The 14,603-nt window shown below is 50.3% G+C and overlaps 3 protein-coding genes across 14 annotated transcripts; 2 read left to right on the top strand and 1 right to left on the bottom strand.

Annotated features, from left to right (window-relative positions):
- Nucleotides 1-279: 279 nt before the first annotated feature.
- LOC100282221 (cold acclimation protein COR413-PM1) lies at nucleotides 280-3,695 on the top strand. Its single transcript, NM_001155133.2, has 4 exons — nucleotides 280-533; nucleotides 2,287-2,394; nucleotides 2,926-2,996; nucleotides 3,181-3,695. Exons 1-4 carry the CDS (start codon nucleotides 322-324, stop codon nucleotides 3,432-3,434), a joined length of 645 nt encoding a protein of 214 aa, NP_001148605.2. The 5' UTR covers nucleotides 280-321; the 3' UTR covers nucleotides 3,435-3,695.
- Nucleotides 3,696-8,226: 4,531 nt separating this feature from the next.
- Nucleotides 8,227-9,598, top strand: LOC100275173 (uncharacterized). Its single transcript, NM_001149325.1, has one exon. It carries the CDS (start codon nucleotides 8,663-8,665, stop codon nucleotides 9,221-9,223), a length of 561 nt encoding a protein of 186 aa, NP_001142797.1. The 5' UTR covers nucleotides 8,227-8,662; the 3' UTR covers nucleotides 9,224-9,598.
- Nucleotides 9,599-10,347: 749 nt separating this feature from the next.
- LOC100286076 (ternary complex factor MIP1) lies at nucleotides 10,348-14,603 on the bottom strand. Of its 12 annotated transcripts, none has more exons than XM_008645640.4 (12): nucleotides 14,263-14,603; nucleotides 14,011-14,141; nucleotides 13,836-13,911; nucleotides 13,626-13,709; nucleotides 13,046-13,162; nucleotides 12,497-12,955; nucleotides 11,972-12,396; nucleotides 11,771-11,870; nucleotides 11,614-11,664; nucleotides 11,408-11,497; nucleotides 11,133-11,273; nucleotides 10,348-10,887 (listed from the first exon to the last, which is right to left on the bottom strand). In XM_008645640.4, the coding sequence occupies exons 2-12, from the start codon at nucleotides 14,100-14,102 to the stop codon at nucleotides 10,561-10,563; spliced, it is 1,962 nt and encodes a 653-aa protein (XP_008643862.1). In that variant the 5' UTR covers nucleotides 14,103-14,141; nucleotides 14,263-14,603; the 3' UTR covers nucleotides 10,348-10,560. The 12 variants fall into 12 exon arrangements, with proteins under 12 accessions (XP_008643862.1, XP_008643861.1, XP_008643858.1 ...); XM_008645639.4 differs by having other exon boundaries at nucleotides 14,011-14,120; XM_008645636.4 differs by having other exon boundaries at nucleotides 14,011-14,114.

Below are 14,603 nucleotides of genomic sequence, written 5' to 3'. Positions count from 1 at the left end.
TAGTACTAATATGAGGAATGAGGTCATCCCACCAAATTTAAGAAATGAACCCATGATGCACCACCGTATTTTGGATGAAGTGATTTCTCAAACCAAACACCCCCCAAATTAGTTCTCTCACTAATTAAACTTGGCTAGCCACCTACTAGTTAAACTAGATAGATAGTCTGTTAGAATGATATGTTATATATAGAGTGTAATCTTTATAACAAAGTAAATAAGTAAATAGAGAGTCATATAGAGAGAAAAAATAAAGAGTTTGGAGATGCTCTTAGACATGATTAGAAACGGCTAAGCAATAACGCAAAGATTCGGCTGACAATGGGGAAGGGGTTCCCGTCGTACTTGGCGATGAAGACGGGGCCGGAGGGCGGCGACGGCGCGGCGGCGGCGGCGCAGCAGGCGCTCATCGACGCGGACCTGCGGAACCTCGGCGTCGCCGCGCGAAAGCTCGCCAACCACGCCTTCGTCCTCGGCGGCGGGTTGGGGTTCGGCACTTCCTTCCTCAAGTGGCTGGCCTTCCTCGCCGCAGTGTGAGTGTTCCCGGTCCTGGCCCATTTCTCTCTAGATTTTTCTGAGAAAGGGGATCGCTGATCCCACTTTTTTGGGATCTATGATCTCAAGAAAAAGGGATGGGGTGGGGCTATGCCAATTTGTCATATTGTAGTTGAGTTGGTATGATGGACGATCGCTCTTTACGGAGAAAATTATTGGAATTCTGCCATTCTAAAACTTAGGATTCACTCAAATGTCGTTATGGAAACACGCTTCGCTAAGAGACCACTATCAATCGTACAAAATCCTATTTAGTGGTTTATTTGAAAGATAAACGTCTTTTACTAAACTGACTGGACGCTTGTGCCCCTGTCCATAATCGTCGTGGCTCAACTCATTTCTCTTTTACGCTTGGTTCCCTGGACGCTTGGTTCACTGCCATCCGAGGGACGCTGCCAGGTTCCAAGCTGTCAGCTGCCAGGTTCCAAGCTGCCCACTCTCATCCGACTTTGAGCACAAACAAAAGTTCATAATCTTGGACAATAACAGAAGATAGGCACACTAACAACTTCTGAATATTTGTTTCAAATAGCAGCACACTAATAGTTCATGATCTTGAGCATAACAACACACATTTGTTTCAGTCCAAAGTAACTAACACAACAAAGAGAACGACTAAAAATCCTTGAATGGTCCATCTCCCAGCAACAGGTTATTAGAACTAAAATATTGGATAACATATAAAACAACAACTTATTAGACTCTCTTCAGCTTCCTTGGTGTGAGCTTCTTCACTAGCATCTACGCCGTGTGGAGCCGGACGCCGTGGTAGAGCTCGCCGTGGGGAGCCGACCAACGCCGGTGGAGCCCGCCGTCGGTTTTGGCCCGCCGAGGGGAGATCTCCGCTGAGGGATACGAGCTCACGGGAGACAAGCTTTCTGTTGGTCGAGAGAGGAGATGCGAGTGAGCTCAGGGAGACAGAGGATAAGAAAAGGAGAGAAGAGAATGACACTTTTAGTTCTAGGGGCAAAAGTGTCCGATCAACTGTTGCACAGTAAAAGACGTTGATCTTTCAAGTAACCCCTAAATGGCATTTTGTCTGTAAACATACGATTGATAGTGGTCTCTTAGCGAAGCGTGTTCCCATAATGCCATTTGAGCGAATCCTAAGTTTCATAATGGCGGAATTCCAATTTTATCCTCTTTACGAGGATGATCGAAGGCAGATGGCAACATGTGTGTGTGTGTGGGTGGGGGGGATACTTTGTAACTGTAGCTCTCAGTCTCCTGAGTCCTGAGTCCTGAGTGGCGAGGAACCTAGATTTGAAGTTATCATCGGTAGCAAATTTTGTGTTAGTTAAATTACGGGAGCTTTAAGCTGTAACCTGATGCCTGATGGATAGGGCATGGGTACTCCTAGCCTCATAGGTCCACTAGTCAACGTATTTTTGAAGTCTGAACGTGAGCATAAGGTTATGATCTTGTTGCTCTTGCGAAATTCCTGGGTGCCGTTAAGATGTTGGAGGTATGACTTGTACAGTACATTCTAATTATTTGCATGTGCAATTGTGAACTTATATATGTACTCTTTGCTATACTGAGCCAGTATATTGCACAAGCAATTTTTAGCCTGACTAGCATGGTCATAAGCTGGATGGAGTTTTAATGTTACTCGGATTCATTGGGACATGTATTACTTGGTTGTATACGAGACGTCTTGTGGCACGACCATTTCTTAAGGTATTTCTCGCTACAATTAATTGGTGACAACTCTGTTCTGTTCCACTACAGGTATCTCTTGATATTGGACCGCACGAACTGGAAGACCAACATGCTGACAGCTCTCTTGGTTCCTTACATTTTCTTCACTCTGCCTAATGTGCTGTTTTCTCTGATCAGGTGATTAGGCACATAAACTCTATCTCAATTCTCACTGACCAGTCTTGTGCATTGCATAGATCAATTGTTAGTTACCATGATAGTTTTCATGTCACTATGGGTAGCAGATGAGATCGATGTACAGTAAACTCGTAGGATCAAAGCACTACCACAGTACCACTACAATATTGTCATACTCTATGCATCGTAGAATGACAATTGCAAAGTTTATTAAATTCAGTTTTGTTTCTGTGGATCAGTTATGGCCTGTTCGTTGTAGTCCCAATCCATATGGATTGGATGAGATTGAGTGAGTTTAAATTCATGGCAAGTCAAAACGCTCTTCTAATTTTTTTCTCCCAATCCATATAAGATGGAAATAACCGAACAAGGCCTGAATCTAGGACATCCATATTGGTTACACGTTGTGAAGTCTGCTGTAGTGATAGCTCAAAGCACTTTCATGAGAGAGTGTTCTCTCTTGATCACTTGATCTATAACAGAGAATACGAAAGAAAATTGTCTTATATAATCAAACCTTTGAATTCTCAGAGGAGAGGTGGGGAAATGGATTGCGATTATTGCTCTTATTCTGCGCCTATTTTTTCCGCGCCACTTCCCAGGTACATCTCCAGTCTATTGGTTTCATCCTATCAAATTTCCAGATATTGGTTTCATTTACATTGTATTATTTCACTTAAAATAACATTTTATTAACATTTTGTGGTTTTGCCCTTAAAATAAAATAGCCACGGTTCATACATTTGGCTTGGTGACTCATTAGCATCGTTTCATCCTGTGCACCAGATTGGTTAGAGCTTCCCGGTTCCATCATCCTGCTCACAGCAGTCGCCCCCAGTCTGTTCGCACACACCTTCAGGGATGACCTCGTCGGTGTCTTCATATGCCTTGCGATCGGATGCTACCTGCTCCAAGAGCACATCAGGGCGTCAGATGGACTCAGGAACGCCTTCAGGAAGGGCAATGGCGTGTCCAACTCCATTGGCATCCTCCTGCTCTTCATCTACCCTGTCTGGACCGGGGTGCTGCAGATCCTGTAGGCGCTGTTGCCTCCGTGTTCCCGTCTGCTGTCCAGGCGTCCAGCTCCGTTGCCGTTCGTCTCTTGTGCAAATGTTTCTTCTATGGTGATCGTGGTTCTGTGCTATCGGGATGGGATGTAGATCGAGATGTTGGCCATATTATCAGGCGTGTAAACCCTTGCCGCTTCTGTTAAGTTGTCGCAAGTTTGAGGATGGGTGTTTATAGCAACTACTGTATATCATTTGATGTTATTTCTGAATATGATGTCAAGCGGTGACAAATATTGAAACATGAACCGCGCACGCTTGCTGTTGTCCTCTACACCAGGCTTCCAGTTCCAGGCTTCCGTTGGCTGAGCAGCTTTTGGCTGCCATTCACTCGTACCCGTCGCACCACACAGGCCTTTGCCTTTGCAGTAAGAACGAACTGACGAATGGAAAGCAGCGCGACCTGTTGCCCCATAGAGTTTGTGATGGTCGAACAAGGTTTGTGCGCAGCTGGTACATTTTGAACAACACAAATATGTAGTTCTCTCCTTGGGCTGAGAGGATGCCAGGGCAGGCCTTTGAGCCATCTTCGCACCTACTGGCATTCCTTCTCGTTTCCATCGGCCCACTTGGTTTTTTTTCCCCATGGGATCACGTCACGTGTATGGGACAACTCGGAGAGCCCATGTTGCAATTTAACCAATTAATAATATTAATGAAATGGATGGAAAGATCCACAATGGCAGGGGCAAATCTCATAATCTTAGCTATCAATCAGTCGTGGTCGTCATTTTTATAGGTCCTGGTCATCGGCCCATCGCCACCTTACAAAGCGTGTGCATAATAGTATTATTTTTATTAAACATGGAACTGAAAAAGAAAAGAAAAAACAATATACCACTTGGGCCAATACCATTGGCCACGCGGCCGGTGCCGGGAGCCCGGTTGGACACCTGACGAGCCAAGCAAGGCAAATTCGGGCCGACGCGCGTCGAGAGCACAGGGGACACGTGGTGCTCCTTTCCCGTGTGGTCAGCTTGGTGCTCCCAATCATTATGCATGGTTTGGTTGGGTTGCACCAAAACAAAGGGTGGGTGCGTGTCGCGGGTGTTGTTCTTGTGTTGCCAACTCTCCTGATGTTCGCACGCAGGGCCCATACTGTTGGCCGGGTCGATGCATCCTAAGTCCTAACCTAGGTGTTGGATCGGCTTGTTTCTCTGCCGCCGGCCCGCAACTGTGCATATGTGCTGGAAGCCTGTAACCACTTGATGCGTGCGTGCGTGCTCATGGTCATGGGTCATGGCATTTGCAAGTGGCAGGGAGCCCGTGCCCCGGTCTGTATAAGTATAATCATGCGAAACCGGATCATGCATGGACGGGCGTTGCAATGCATGGGTCCGGTCCATACACGCAGCAATCATGGCGGGACGTTTCAGACTAGCGTGCACCACGTTTGTGAACTCCAGGGCGTGGGGCCGTGTGGTTGGTACGCTACCAGAATGGTTTTTTGAACAATGGCAAGCACGTACAGGAACAGGAGGGCAACCACGTTCGGATGCGGCGTCTCAAATACAGGCCCGGCCCCGCCCGGCCTCTCATCACCCATCAGGCATCATTGCAACAGAGCAGCAGACAGCATCAATACGTGCGCCGAACCATCGTCGTGCCACTGGTACCGCTGGTAGGCGGTGGTGCATGCATCAGGTCACAGTTTGTTGCATGTACAACACAGGTTTACATGAAAAATCCTTAAATATGAAGTAAAAAATCACGGACAACAGCCATGCGAAAACTTCACATGTCAGATTTGTTGGCTTATAATTTTGTTGTTCTGGATGAATCGATTATGTTGTTTAGCGGCAACAAACATGTCAGGCCTCGGAAGGGTCGGCACAAACGATTCGCGGTTCTCGAAAAGCGCGGCAGCGCCCGTTGTTCGTCTACTATATACTATATAGTCGGCCTTCAGCTTCTAGATCTGCAACGCGCGCGTTATCCAGCCAAATCGCCCTGACATACGGACTGAACCAGGAGATGCTGGATTGAAGCTTCCCCGGACGTTCGCACACATTCCGTTCTCCTGCCGACTGCTGGCGTACAGCGCTGCAGGCCTTGCAACCGAACGTCTCAGCCTTGTGCGTGCAGGTGCAGCTCGATGGATCGCGCACGGGCACGGGCACGTCGAGGCCCCTGTTTGTTTTGGCTTTTCGCAGCTTCTGGCCACCAAAAGCTGCTGCGGACTGCCAAACACTCAGCTTTTCAGCCAACTTCTATAAAATTCGTTTGGGTAAAAACCATTCAAAATCAACATAAACATATAATCGGTTGAGTCGTCGCAATAGTAGTAATCCGTCACTTTATAGATCCTGAGCCGCATGGACAACTTTAACTTTCTCCGCACGTAATCCTAATAATACTCAGATTCTCTACAAAGCCAGATTCTCACCACAGCTAGATTCTCGGAAAAGCTGGTCAGAAAAAAGCTGAAACAAACTGGCCCGAGATCTGCGGCCGGCCGGGGCCGTCCAGGATCGCATTCGCACGCGCAGGAGATTCCGCCTGCCGCCGCCCGGTCGACGCTCGGGCGTGCAGGATCTACGGGGCCTCCTCCGCCGGCCGGCCTGGGCGGGCGAACCAACGAACGAACGTTCCAGGAAGGCAAGGCAAGCCAGTGCAGAGGGCAGGGGCGCCCGAGCCCGATCCGGTTTGGTCGCCGAAGCAACCTGGGGTTGCCGGGGCCGGGGAATCATTTGCCCCGTCGTGTGCAGCGGGGGGTGGCTCCCCACTGCCCGGACAGCGCGCACACCCGCCCATGTGACGCTGCGTGCAGCGCGCTGCCTTGCGCCATTGCCTTTGCCTGCCTCCGCGCCCCGCCCGTGATCCAAATCCAACGTGCGTGCGTGCCGGCCGGCCGGCCGCGATCCAGCCAGCTAGACTAGTGGTGGGGGGCTACCTAGCTGTCGTTGAGCGGAGCAGCTCGTCTCGCGCATGCACGGCGCCACGCGGGCACACACGTACGTACCTACTAGCTGGATCGGATCGGTCGCCGGCCGGCCTCCTCGCCGCGCGTGACGGCATGGCTCTTTTTATTTGGCCGTGGTTTTGTGAGTTGGGGTCCATTCTGCCACAGTTCACTTCATGCGAGAGTCAGACACACGACGACTAGAGTTGAAAGTCGGGCTAACTTTCTTTTTTTTTTCGGGTTACTATGGTACGGAATAATTTTAGATAATAAAAATTAGGTCCGCCACAAAAGACGGTGGACTGAATAGAGCTCAAAGTCAGGCTAACTTTTTTCGGGTCAGTATGACATGGAATAATTTCCTAGATGCTAAAAATTAGATCCGACACAAAGCATGGTGGAGTTGCCATCCGGACATCCGGTAAATTGTAGCGAGCCTTCATCGTCATTCGTCAGCCAAACCCGTCTTGAACAGAAACGCGAAGCCGCGCGCGCATCTACGCACATACACCTACCAACACGGCCTATACGGCCACGCACGCTAGGTCGAGTTTTTTTTTTTTTTTGAAAAATGCGCCAGCGATCGTATCGTACGTGACACCACGTGAAGTCCGGCGGCCAGCTTCCATCGCCGGACGCACCACGCGTCCCAGGGTTCGTTGAGGAGGAGCTGCCATGGCGCCACTCCGGCGCTCCCACCTCCGCCGCGTCGCTCGGCCTTGCACGCTACCTCTACGGGCGACCTAGCACCTGTGCGCCATAGCCTTTTTTTTGGCCTACCTGCAGAACCGGCGGAAAGGCACGGTGACGTAGAAGCAAGACGATGTGTTCCTTCTGTGAGAGAAACAAAAAAAAAATAGTCACTGTTCTCGTTTTCTTAATCTTAATTAAGTTTGATGGAAATAAATGTAAAAATAGAAACGTGTCTATAATATCGAGTAAATATTGATAATACTTTTGAAAAAAAGCCTGGCCAAACTAATGAAAATTGACTTGTCTAAAATCCAGAACTGGACCCTTTCTATGACGGACCGCGCGCGGAACCAGCGAGCAAGAAAGCATACGCAGACGCAGCGCACTCTCTGTGACGTGAACTCGGTTTCGTTGCAACATAAACCGGAAGAATCGATCGAGAGGATAGAGAGTTTCCAGAGATGTTCACGAGACACGTACAGTACTTTTTAAAGCCATGATGCTATGATCTTTTTTCAGGAAACTGTATTGTCGTTGGAATTAAGTACTCCTTTTGTACAATATCAATAGAGGGTGCTTTAGGGAGCAGGGATACATGTACATATCAGTATATAATTTTAGAGAATATTTCCCAGCTTTCTTTGTAACAAGTGGAATAAAGCCGATATGGTTTAGTACATTATACTTCGGACGAGTTTGGCATGCATGTGCTCTTTCTGTTCTAAATTGAAAGTTCTCTCTCTCTCTCTCTCTCTCTCTCTCTCTCTCTCTCTCTCTCTCTCTCTCTCTCTCTCTCTCTCTCTCTCTCTCTCTCTCTCTCTCTCTCTCTCACGGTGGCGTCTAGGTTGTGTTTGCAGTCGAGGATGAATAGGAAATGAGCCTAGCTAGATTAATATAGGTGCCGGGAAGAGTGGTTGTGCATGTTGGGGTCTGCTCGCTTCTGGTTTTCTGTAGTTGTTTTGGTTGGCTGTCTGCCTGTCCAGCCCGGTCCATTGGTTGCGGCTGGTAGATTTTGTACATGCTGTTAGTGCTAGTTGGATGGCTGTTGCAGCTTTGTTTAGCCGCTGCATGGTTGGCAACACGAGCAGCTACAGCACACAGAGGCAAGTTGCTCTAACATGATCTAACGATCAATCTTCGAAGTGGCTGCCAAATGGCTCGGAAAAATGTACGTGTTTAATGTTTAGAAGATAAATGCATCTTTTTTCAAAGGATTCGATGCTCTGTCGTGTTTAGTAGTTCTTCACAGCTCAGGATTTGGCCGTGCGGCGCTCTGTATGACCCTCTCATAGCCAATGCAAAGACAAACCCCGCCCATCAGTCTACGCGAATCGCTGTGGCCTCGCTCGTTGCAAACCTTCCAGCCTGTCTTGCCTCCACGCGAGGCTACATGACACTTCCTTTCCTTCTTCATCCTCCCGCTATATATAGCCGCCCTCTTCGGGTCCTCCTCCTCCATCGGCCATCGCCATCTCCATTTCCAGCATAGAAGACGCGATACAGCTCAAGGACAGCGCTCCGCACCCGCACGCAAGCCAGACCGGACCGAATCGAAGCAGCAGCAGCGTACAGAAGATCACACCCTACTGCCGCGCTGCACTGCACAATGGGCATCTGCGTGTCGTGCGACGCGGCGGACGAGGGCGCCGCGACGGCGGCGCGGGTGGTGCTCCCCAGCGGAGAGCTCCGGGAGTACGCGCCACCGGCCACCGCCGCGGAGGCGCTGCAAGCGGCGGGCGAGGGCTCGTCGTGGCTCCTCTGCGACGCCGACGGGATGGCGTTCGAGGGCCCCGTCGCAGTCGCGGCGGTCGCGCCGGGGTCCGAGCTCCAGGCGGGGCAGATCTACTTCGTGCTCCCCGCCGAGATGCAGCGCCGCCGCCTCGCCCGCGCCGAGGTCGCCGCGCTCGCGGTCCGGGCCAGCTCGGCGCTCGCCAGGGCCGCGGCGCTCGCCCAGCCATCGTCGCCCTGCCGCCGCCGCCGGCGCGGCGCGGCGGCGCAGCTCGTGTTCCCGGTCCCCGAGGAGGAGTTCGCGGCGGCGGACCCGGTCGCGTCGAAGCCCGCGGCTGCGGTGGTGGCGCATCGGAAACGGAGGGTGGCGTACCGGGGCGGGAGCGGGAGGGCGTCCAGGTTCTCCCCCGACCTGACCGCTATCCCGGAGAGCGAGTAGTAGATGGAGCCTGCCATGTGTCTCCGGTGGTGACGGGTCGCTCGCTGGCGCTCGGTCGGACGGTGTGGTCGAGGCCGAGCTCGCGCGCGCCGGAGATCGATGGAGCAGGAAGCGTTGTAGACGCAGAGCTCGGGAGTGAGAAATGTGAGTAGTGTTTTTGGCGCCGTTGGTTTAGGAGGCAATAGGATGAGTGTTGTTGCGGTATTACGAACGTTTAGGTTTTAGATGCAAGTGTAAATACTATACACGGGATCTCCGTACGGTGTGCCCAGTGAGTCACAGTTTGGAACTCAGCTTCTAATCAGTGCTCGTGTTCAGGCTAAAAAAAATGAAATCTCTCGCTGTTTCGGAAAAAAAAAACTTATTTCTGATGAATGTGATCACTATGCAATGGCATCATATGCAGCAGGGCATCATTAGAACATGAGGCTGTTGCCACCGAACTGCTTGGATACCCCACCCCAACACTAGAAAAATGCTGAAGCTTATATTCCGAACGGAAATGCTTTGGCTAGCACATCATATGATCATACTGATTGGTGGCAAGGCAACTGCTAACTTTTTTTTTGAATACAAACGCGATAACTTTTTTTTTTTATTGCCTCACTAAAATTTACTACACGTACCACCACCAACCATTGCAAATTCAGCATCCATCTAATTTGGTGTGTGATTTTAGTGAGCTGCATAAACGTCCAGTTTTCATTGGAACAATTTCTGAAGAGTCCCGTGAACGCGTCCCAACATTTTGCTACAATTTCTCCCGAGTCCCGACTCTCGTTTTCCAACGGCTGATCTAAACTCCGTGTTGTCAAGTTGGGTCACAAATCCGGTGCCTTATGGAGGCCTGGGGGCCCGGACTCTCGTTTTCCAACGGCTGATCTAAAGCCCGGCCCTGTCTGGTTAAACTGGCCCATATATGGGCTACCGTCCTTGAAACGGCTAGCAGTACGCTATCAAAGTTTTATTAAGCGCTTCCAAAACGTCCTTCAGTGCAGTGTAGGGGACGTGTAGCGTACCGCTCATCATCTGACAAAGGCACAAAGCTAATTCTTTCTGGAGAGCAACTCGAGGAATGCTAGGTGGTGATGACATGAGCAAGACTGCAAGAGAACAAAGGCGAGTCAACCGTCAAACGTGCTTTCTATCATTTCGTCAACTGTTTCCTTTCCTGTTCATCATCTACAGACTACAGAAGCATCTTTACACGCCACGCCATTGATAACCACCCACACAAAAACTGCACACGATCCCTTCTTTACTCCTAAGTCCTAACCCTTTGACACATGCATATACTACTTGAGCCCATGCCCATCGATATATGCTCAGTGTCAGCGTCAGCTGAGGTGAGGGAACGCGAGGTCCCTTGCGAGCAGGTACCGGAAGGCCGGGTTGTGGGGCACCCAGTCGACGACGACCTTGCCCGACGACGCCCTGCCGCCCTGCTGGCACCGCTGCACGGCCACCCTCATGGTCTCCGGGAGGTGGCGCTGGACCATGTCCACGAGGCCCTGCGGCGACAGCCTCACGTCCTTGGCGTACGCCTCCACCAGCTTGGGGAGAAGCAGCTTCTGCTCCTTCCACACGCCGGCCGTCGCCCGGATGAACTCCTCCTTGGCCGCCTCCAGCTGGTGGAACAGCCGCTTCGGAGTGTACACCCTCACCTGCATGCATTGCAACGCAGCCAAAACAAATTAAAACAAAACAAAGCGAAGTGAGATGGTGATGCTGCTGCGTTGAGAATTCAGAAAAAAGAGGGTCGGCTTGGCACATCCAGTAGTAATTAAGGTAGCAGCAGTGTGCTTTGATGCAACAGCGTGAGATTCCTAACATGATGGCAGACGAAAAGATTCGGAACTTGTTGCTTTGATGCAACGACACCTGCGGGTCTTGGGAAATTGTTGCTTACCGCGGGATCAGAATGGCTGCCGGAGCAAAGCGCAAAGCGCAAAAGAGGCTCCGGTTGTGCGACGGCAAAGGCTCGCCACTCATGCCCCGCTTTGCTCACTTTGCTTTTGGTCCTGGGGTAGAGCAGCGTCCGTCGTAGCCACTGCATTAAAAGGACCCAAAGCTGAAATTAGCTAGCGTGCCTGTGCGTGAAGAAGGCCATGCAATCAGTACAGCTAAAACATCGTGCTTTCAGCCGGGTTTGGAGACCTAATCGTCATGCGTTCTCGCCCATACCTGTCCGGGGCAGTGCGTGGTACATCCAAGAACAACGCTCTGGATAACGGCCGCGTTGATGCTGCGTCCAGCTATTTTGCAGGCGGCCTGCTGGTTGGAACACGTGTCAGCGAAAGGAGGAAGGGAAAAAAATTGGTGTGTGTGCTTTTGGGTTGCAGGACCCTAAGCTCCCGTTGATTCTTCAGAGGAAGCATTTTTCGCTTTACCTTAGCAAGCAGGGATGTTTTGTTCTGTGGGACGCCGTTCTCCAGATAAGCCTGCGAAAGCATTGCAACGAAGACCCCATCAGGCCATCAAGAACAAAGCCGTAAAGTGGTAAGAAATTTTTGGCAAAAGCTAGCTACACCAATAGAGTAGTATTACATGCATCAGCAAGGCATTGTGTACGTTCACCCAGAACGCTATCTTTTCTTCGTTCGTCATCGTCCTCAGATCAACGGCTTCCAGCCGGTACAAAACCAGCCTGAAACATCGAAACCCAGTCTGAGAATGGTGGTGGCGTATCGAAACTAAACTGACGAATCGAACAATCACATCGGCCAGAGAGCAGAGATGTAAGCTCACCTGTAAGTCTGGAGCAGGTCCTCGGCTTCTTTCATCCTCCGACCGTCACGGCTGATCGTAGGAACCTCGACCATCGTGTTGTAAGGCCCACTGAACTCCTTCAGACCCTCGACGTGGAACGGGTTGATCAGGCGGGAGTCCAGGGTCGTCGCTTCTCTCCTGCGGTAGCTGGGACTCCACATGTCGTCTCCGACGTACTGTGGAGAGACTGCGCTGGTGGTCGAGGAGAAGGACAATGTCGGCGAGGACGACGAGCCGTGGTGGACCAAGGGAGGGTCTGCAAGCCTGCAGTATATCCCCGCCATGCATCTCACCATCTCCTCCGACAGGTTGTTGGGGGTTTCCGGGATGTGGTCGGCTACGTTGGTTCCTAGATACTCTGCTAAGCTTATCGCTCCTCCAGATGCACCGGCCCCCTCTCCTTCCTGCTCAAAACAACATAAACAAGACGAACTTAAAATCCTAAACAGCGGCTTAGAAATCAATATAACTAACAACGCATGGCATTAGCAAACCATTAATTACCTCTGCGAATGAGAATGGCTGTGAGTGGCACGAGCGAAGAGCCCTCGCGAGGCTATCATCATCCTCTTCTGAAGGCAGTACCCTGGACGAGCAAACTCCGCGGTACGACAGGGCTGACTGGCAGCGGAGGACATCTGAATCAACCGCTCTATGGGAGCGAGCAGATGTGCAGCAGTCTGCCAACGGATCGTTCAGTTTCTTATGCGCCGGCGGCGGGTAACTGGTCCGGAGTGCCGCATCCCCTCCTCCACTCTTGCAAGACTTCGCCGCCACGGGTGTTTCTCGGAGCTGCCCAAAGCGTGAGCTCACTGACGGCTTCGAAGCTTCCCGGCAATCAGGGGGAGAGAGTGCCGGCGCTTGCTGCTCGAATGCTTTGCGGTAGAGTGTCAGGAGATACTGCTCCATGTTCTTCACCTCGAGCTCCAATGTGGCAATCTCCCGTATCAGTTCATTAGCTGCCTGGAAAAAAAAGTCGAAGTCGTTAACCTGATGAGTGGTGAAATAGCAGACTAGCAATCAATAGTAAGTTCTTGGGTGAAAAGTAGTTACCTTTGGCATTGGATTCTCTGGTGAAAAGTTGACTGAACCGGCGTTAGGTCCTAAAGCGTTTTCCAGTGCACCACTCACAACCTGTTGTTCCCTGAAGTGCTTCTCAAGCTCAAGGATCTGCGTCAGCAAGGTGATTTCATGAGTCCACGCTCCACAGTATGGATGATTCAGCAGAAAATCGAGAAGCAGCAACGGGCTCAGGGACAAAAAAAAAATGGGCTTTCACCTTTTTGACACATTATCTGAGCATTTTTTTCAACTAACTTTAAGTGAGATAAGACTTTTTAGACTGTCAACAAATATGTCGTGTCATTTAGCGAAGTACAAATGCCATCAAAATCGTTTTGCTTAAAAAAAGTTATCTTAGCTTGCTTCACCTCTCCTGTGACTGAAATTGAGCAGTGCTCCTGCTTTTTCGTCGAAAACGGTTTGTTTTGTGGCTGTTGGCAGCCCAGCCGAAAAGGGCCACACAACAATTGTTCCATTTCAGAAGCCCACACACAATGACACAGATGGCAATGCAAGTTCTTATGTGCGATATATAAAAAAAACTATATGAAAGAAATCAGACTACACCTACCTCCTTTCTCAAGGTGCTTTGTGCTCCCCTTCCAGGTTGAGCTTCCTTGCTGATATCACCTTTCACCTTAGCTTTTACAGCTTCCTGTGAAGGAAGATTAGGCACAAGTTACTCAAGAATACAGGAAATATGCAGCGAGAAGTGAGAACCTCGCAATTAACGAGAGCACTGCAATATTGATGAGCAAGCAGGAGGGGAATTAATATTTACTGGCATAGGTAGAACAATTGTCTTGTCTGAAGAACGCAAAGCATCTGTACCATACATGTCCTCAAAATAGCTGCGACTGGAAAACCTTAATCACATTCTGAACATAGTTCCATCTGAACAACAACCCAAAAAAAAAAAGAGAATAAGAAGTATGCAGAAGCCTGCAGACACCAACCTCTCTGATCGCTTGTACCGTTCTGAAGAAGTAAAAGACTTCACCGCCTTGGCAAAAGCTGTGTACCCCTTCTCTAGAGCCTCCACCTCCATCCCGTGGCAGAGCTAAGACTAATAAGAGTCAATCAGGAACTGAAATAACAAAAATGTAGAGCGGTCTAAGCAGCAGCAAGCCAGTAGGACACACGAAGCAAAACAGAAAGGGAGGCAAAGAGGAAGAACAGAAACAGGAGCGGAAAAGGAGCTCACGCACAGAGATCAGCTTGTCGCTGCGCATTGGTTAGCGCCCCGAACTCGGTAGCAAGGAAGGAAGAAGCACGAGCTAATGAGCCATTTGGAGAAGGAAAACGGAAAGCAAAGCCCTCCTCTCTTTGATCCAATCCAACTGCTCTCTATGCATCCAACCCCACCGCGTGTGGTATGTGTATATATACAGATACAGCGCAGGCGAGCACCAATGTGACACGATAGTGGCGAGCCTGCAAAAAGGCCGTTGACTGTGACATGTCGTGGAAACGCAAACGCCACACACAACTTTTCCCCTCTCCTGGGGTTCCTTGCTGCGACCTGTGTGATAGCCTGACGGGGGAATAG

This window comes from Zea mays, chromosome 5 (assembly GCF_902167145.1).
Source record: "Zea mays cultivar B73 chromosome 5, Zm-B73-REFERENCE-NAM-5.0, whole genome shotgun sequence".
Taxonomy (NCBI): domain Eukaryota; kingdom Viridiplantae; phylum Streptophyta; class Magnoliopsida; order Poales; family Poaceae; genus Zea; species Zea mays.
This window is presented reverse-complemented; position numbering and strand designations above follow the sequence as displayed.

Excerpts from the sequence above, each read along its gene's own strand:
- LOC100282221 (NM_001155133.2), top strand. The coding sequence starts at position 322 with ATGGGGAAGGGGTTCCCGTCGTACTTGGCGATGAAGACGGGGCCGGAG. Across the intron at positions 2,395-2,925 it reads GTGCTGTTTTCTCTGATCAG|AGGAGAGGTGGGGAAATGGA; the intron begins GTGATTAGGCAC and ends TTGAATTCTCAG. Across the intron at positions 2,997-3,180 it reads TTTTCCGCGCCACTTCCCAG|ATTGGTTAGAGCTTCCCGGT; the intron begins GTACATCTCCAG and ends CCTGTGCACCAG.
- LOC100275173 (NM_001149325.1), top strand. The coding sequence starts at position 8,663 with ATGGGCATCTGCGTGTCGTGCGACGCGGCGGACGAGGGCGCCGCGACG.
- LOC100286076 (XM_008645636.4), bottom strand. The coding sequence starts at position 14,286 with ATGCGCAGCGACAAGCTGATCTCT. Across the intron at positions 11,498-11,613 it reads AAACATCCCTGCTTGCTAAG|CAGGCCGCCTGCAAAATAGC; the intron begins GTAAAGCGAAAA and ends TGTTCCAACCAG. Across the intron at positions 10,888-11,132 it reads GCAGCCATTCTGATCCCGCG|GTGAGGGTGTACACTCCGAA; the intron begins GTAAGCAACAAT and ends CAATGCATGCAG.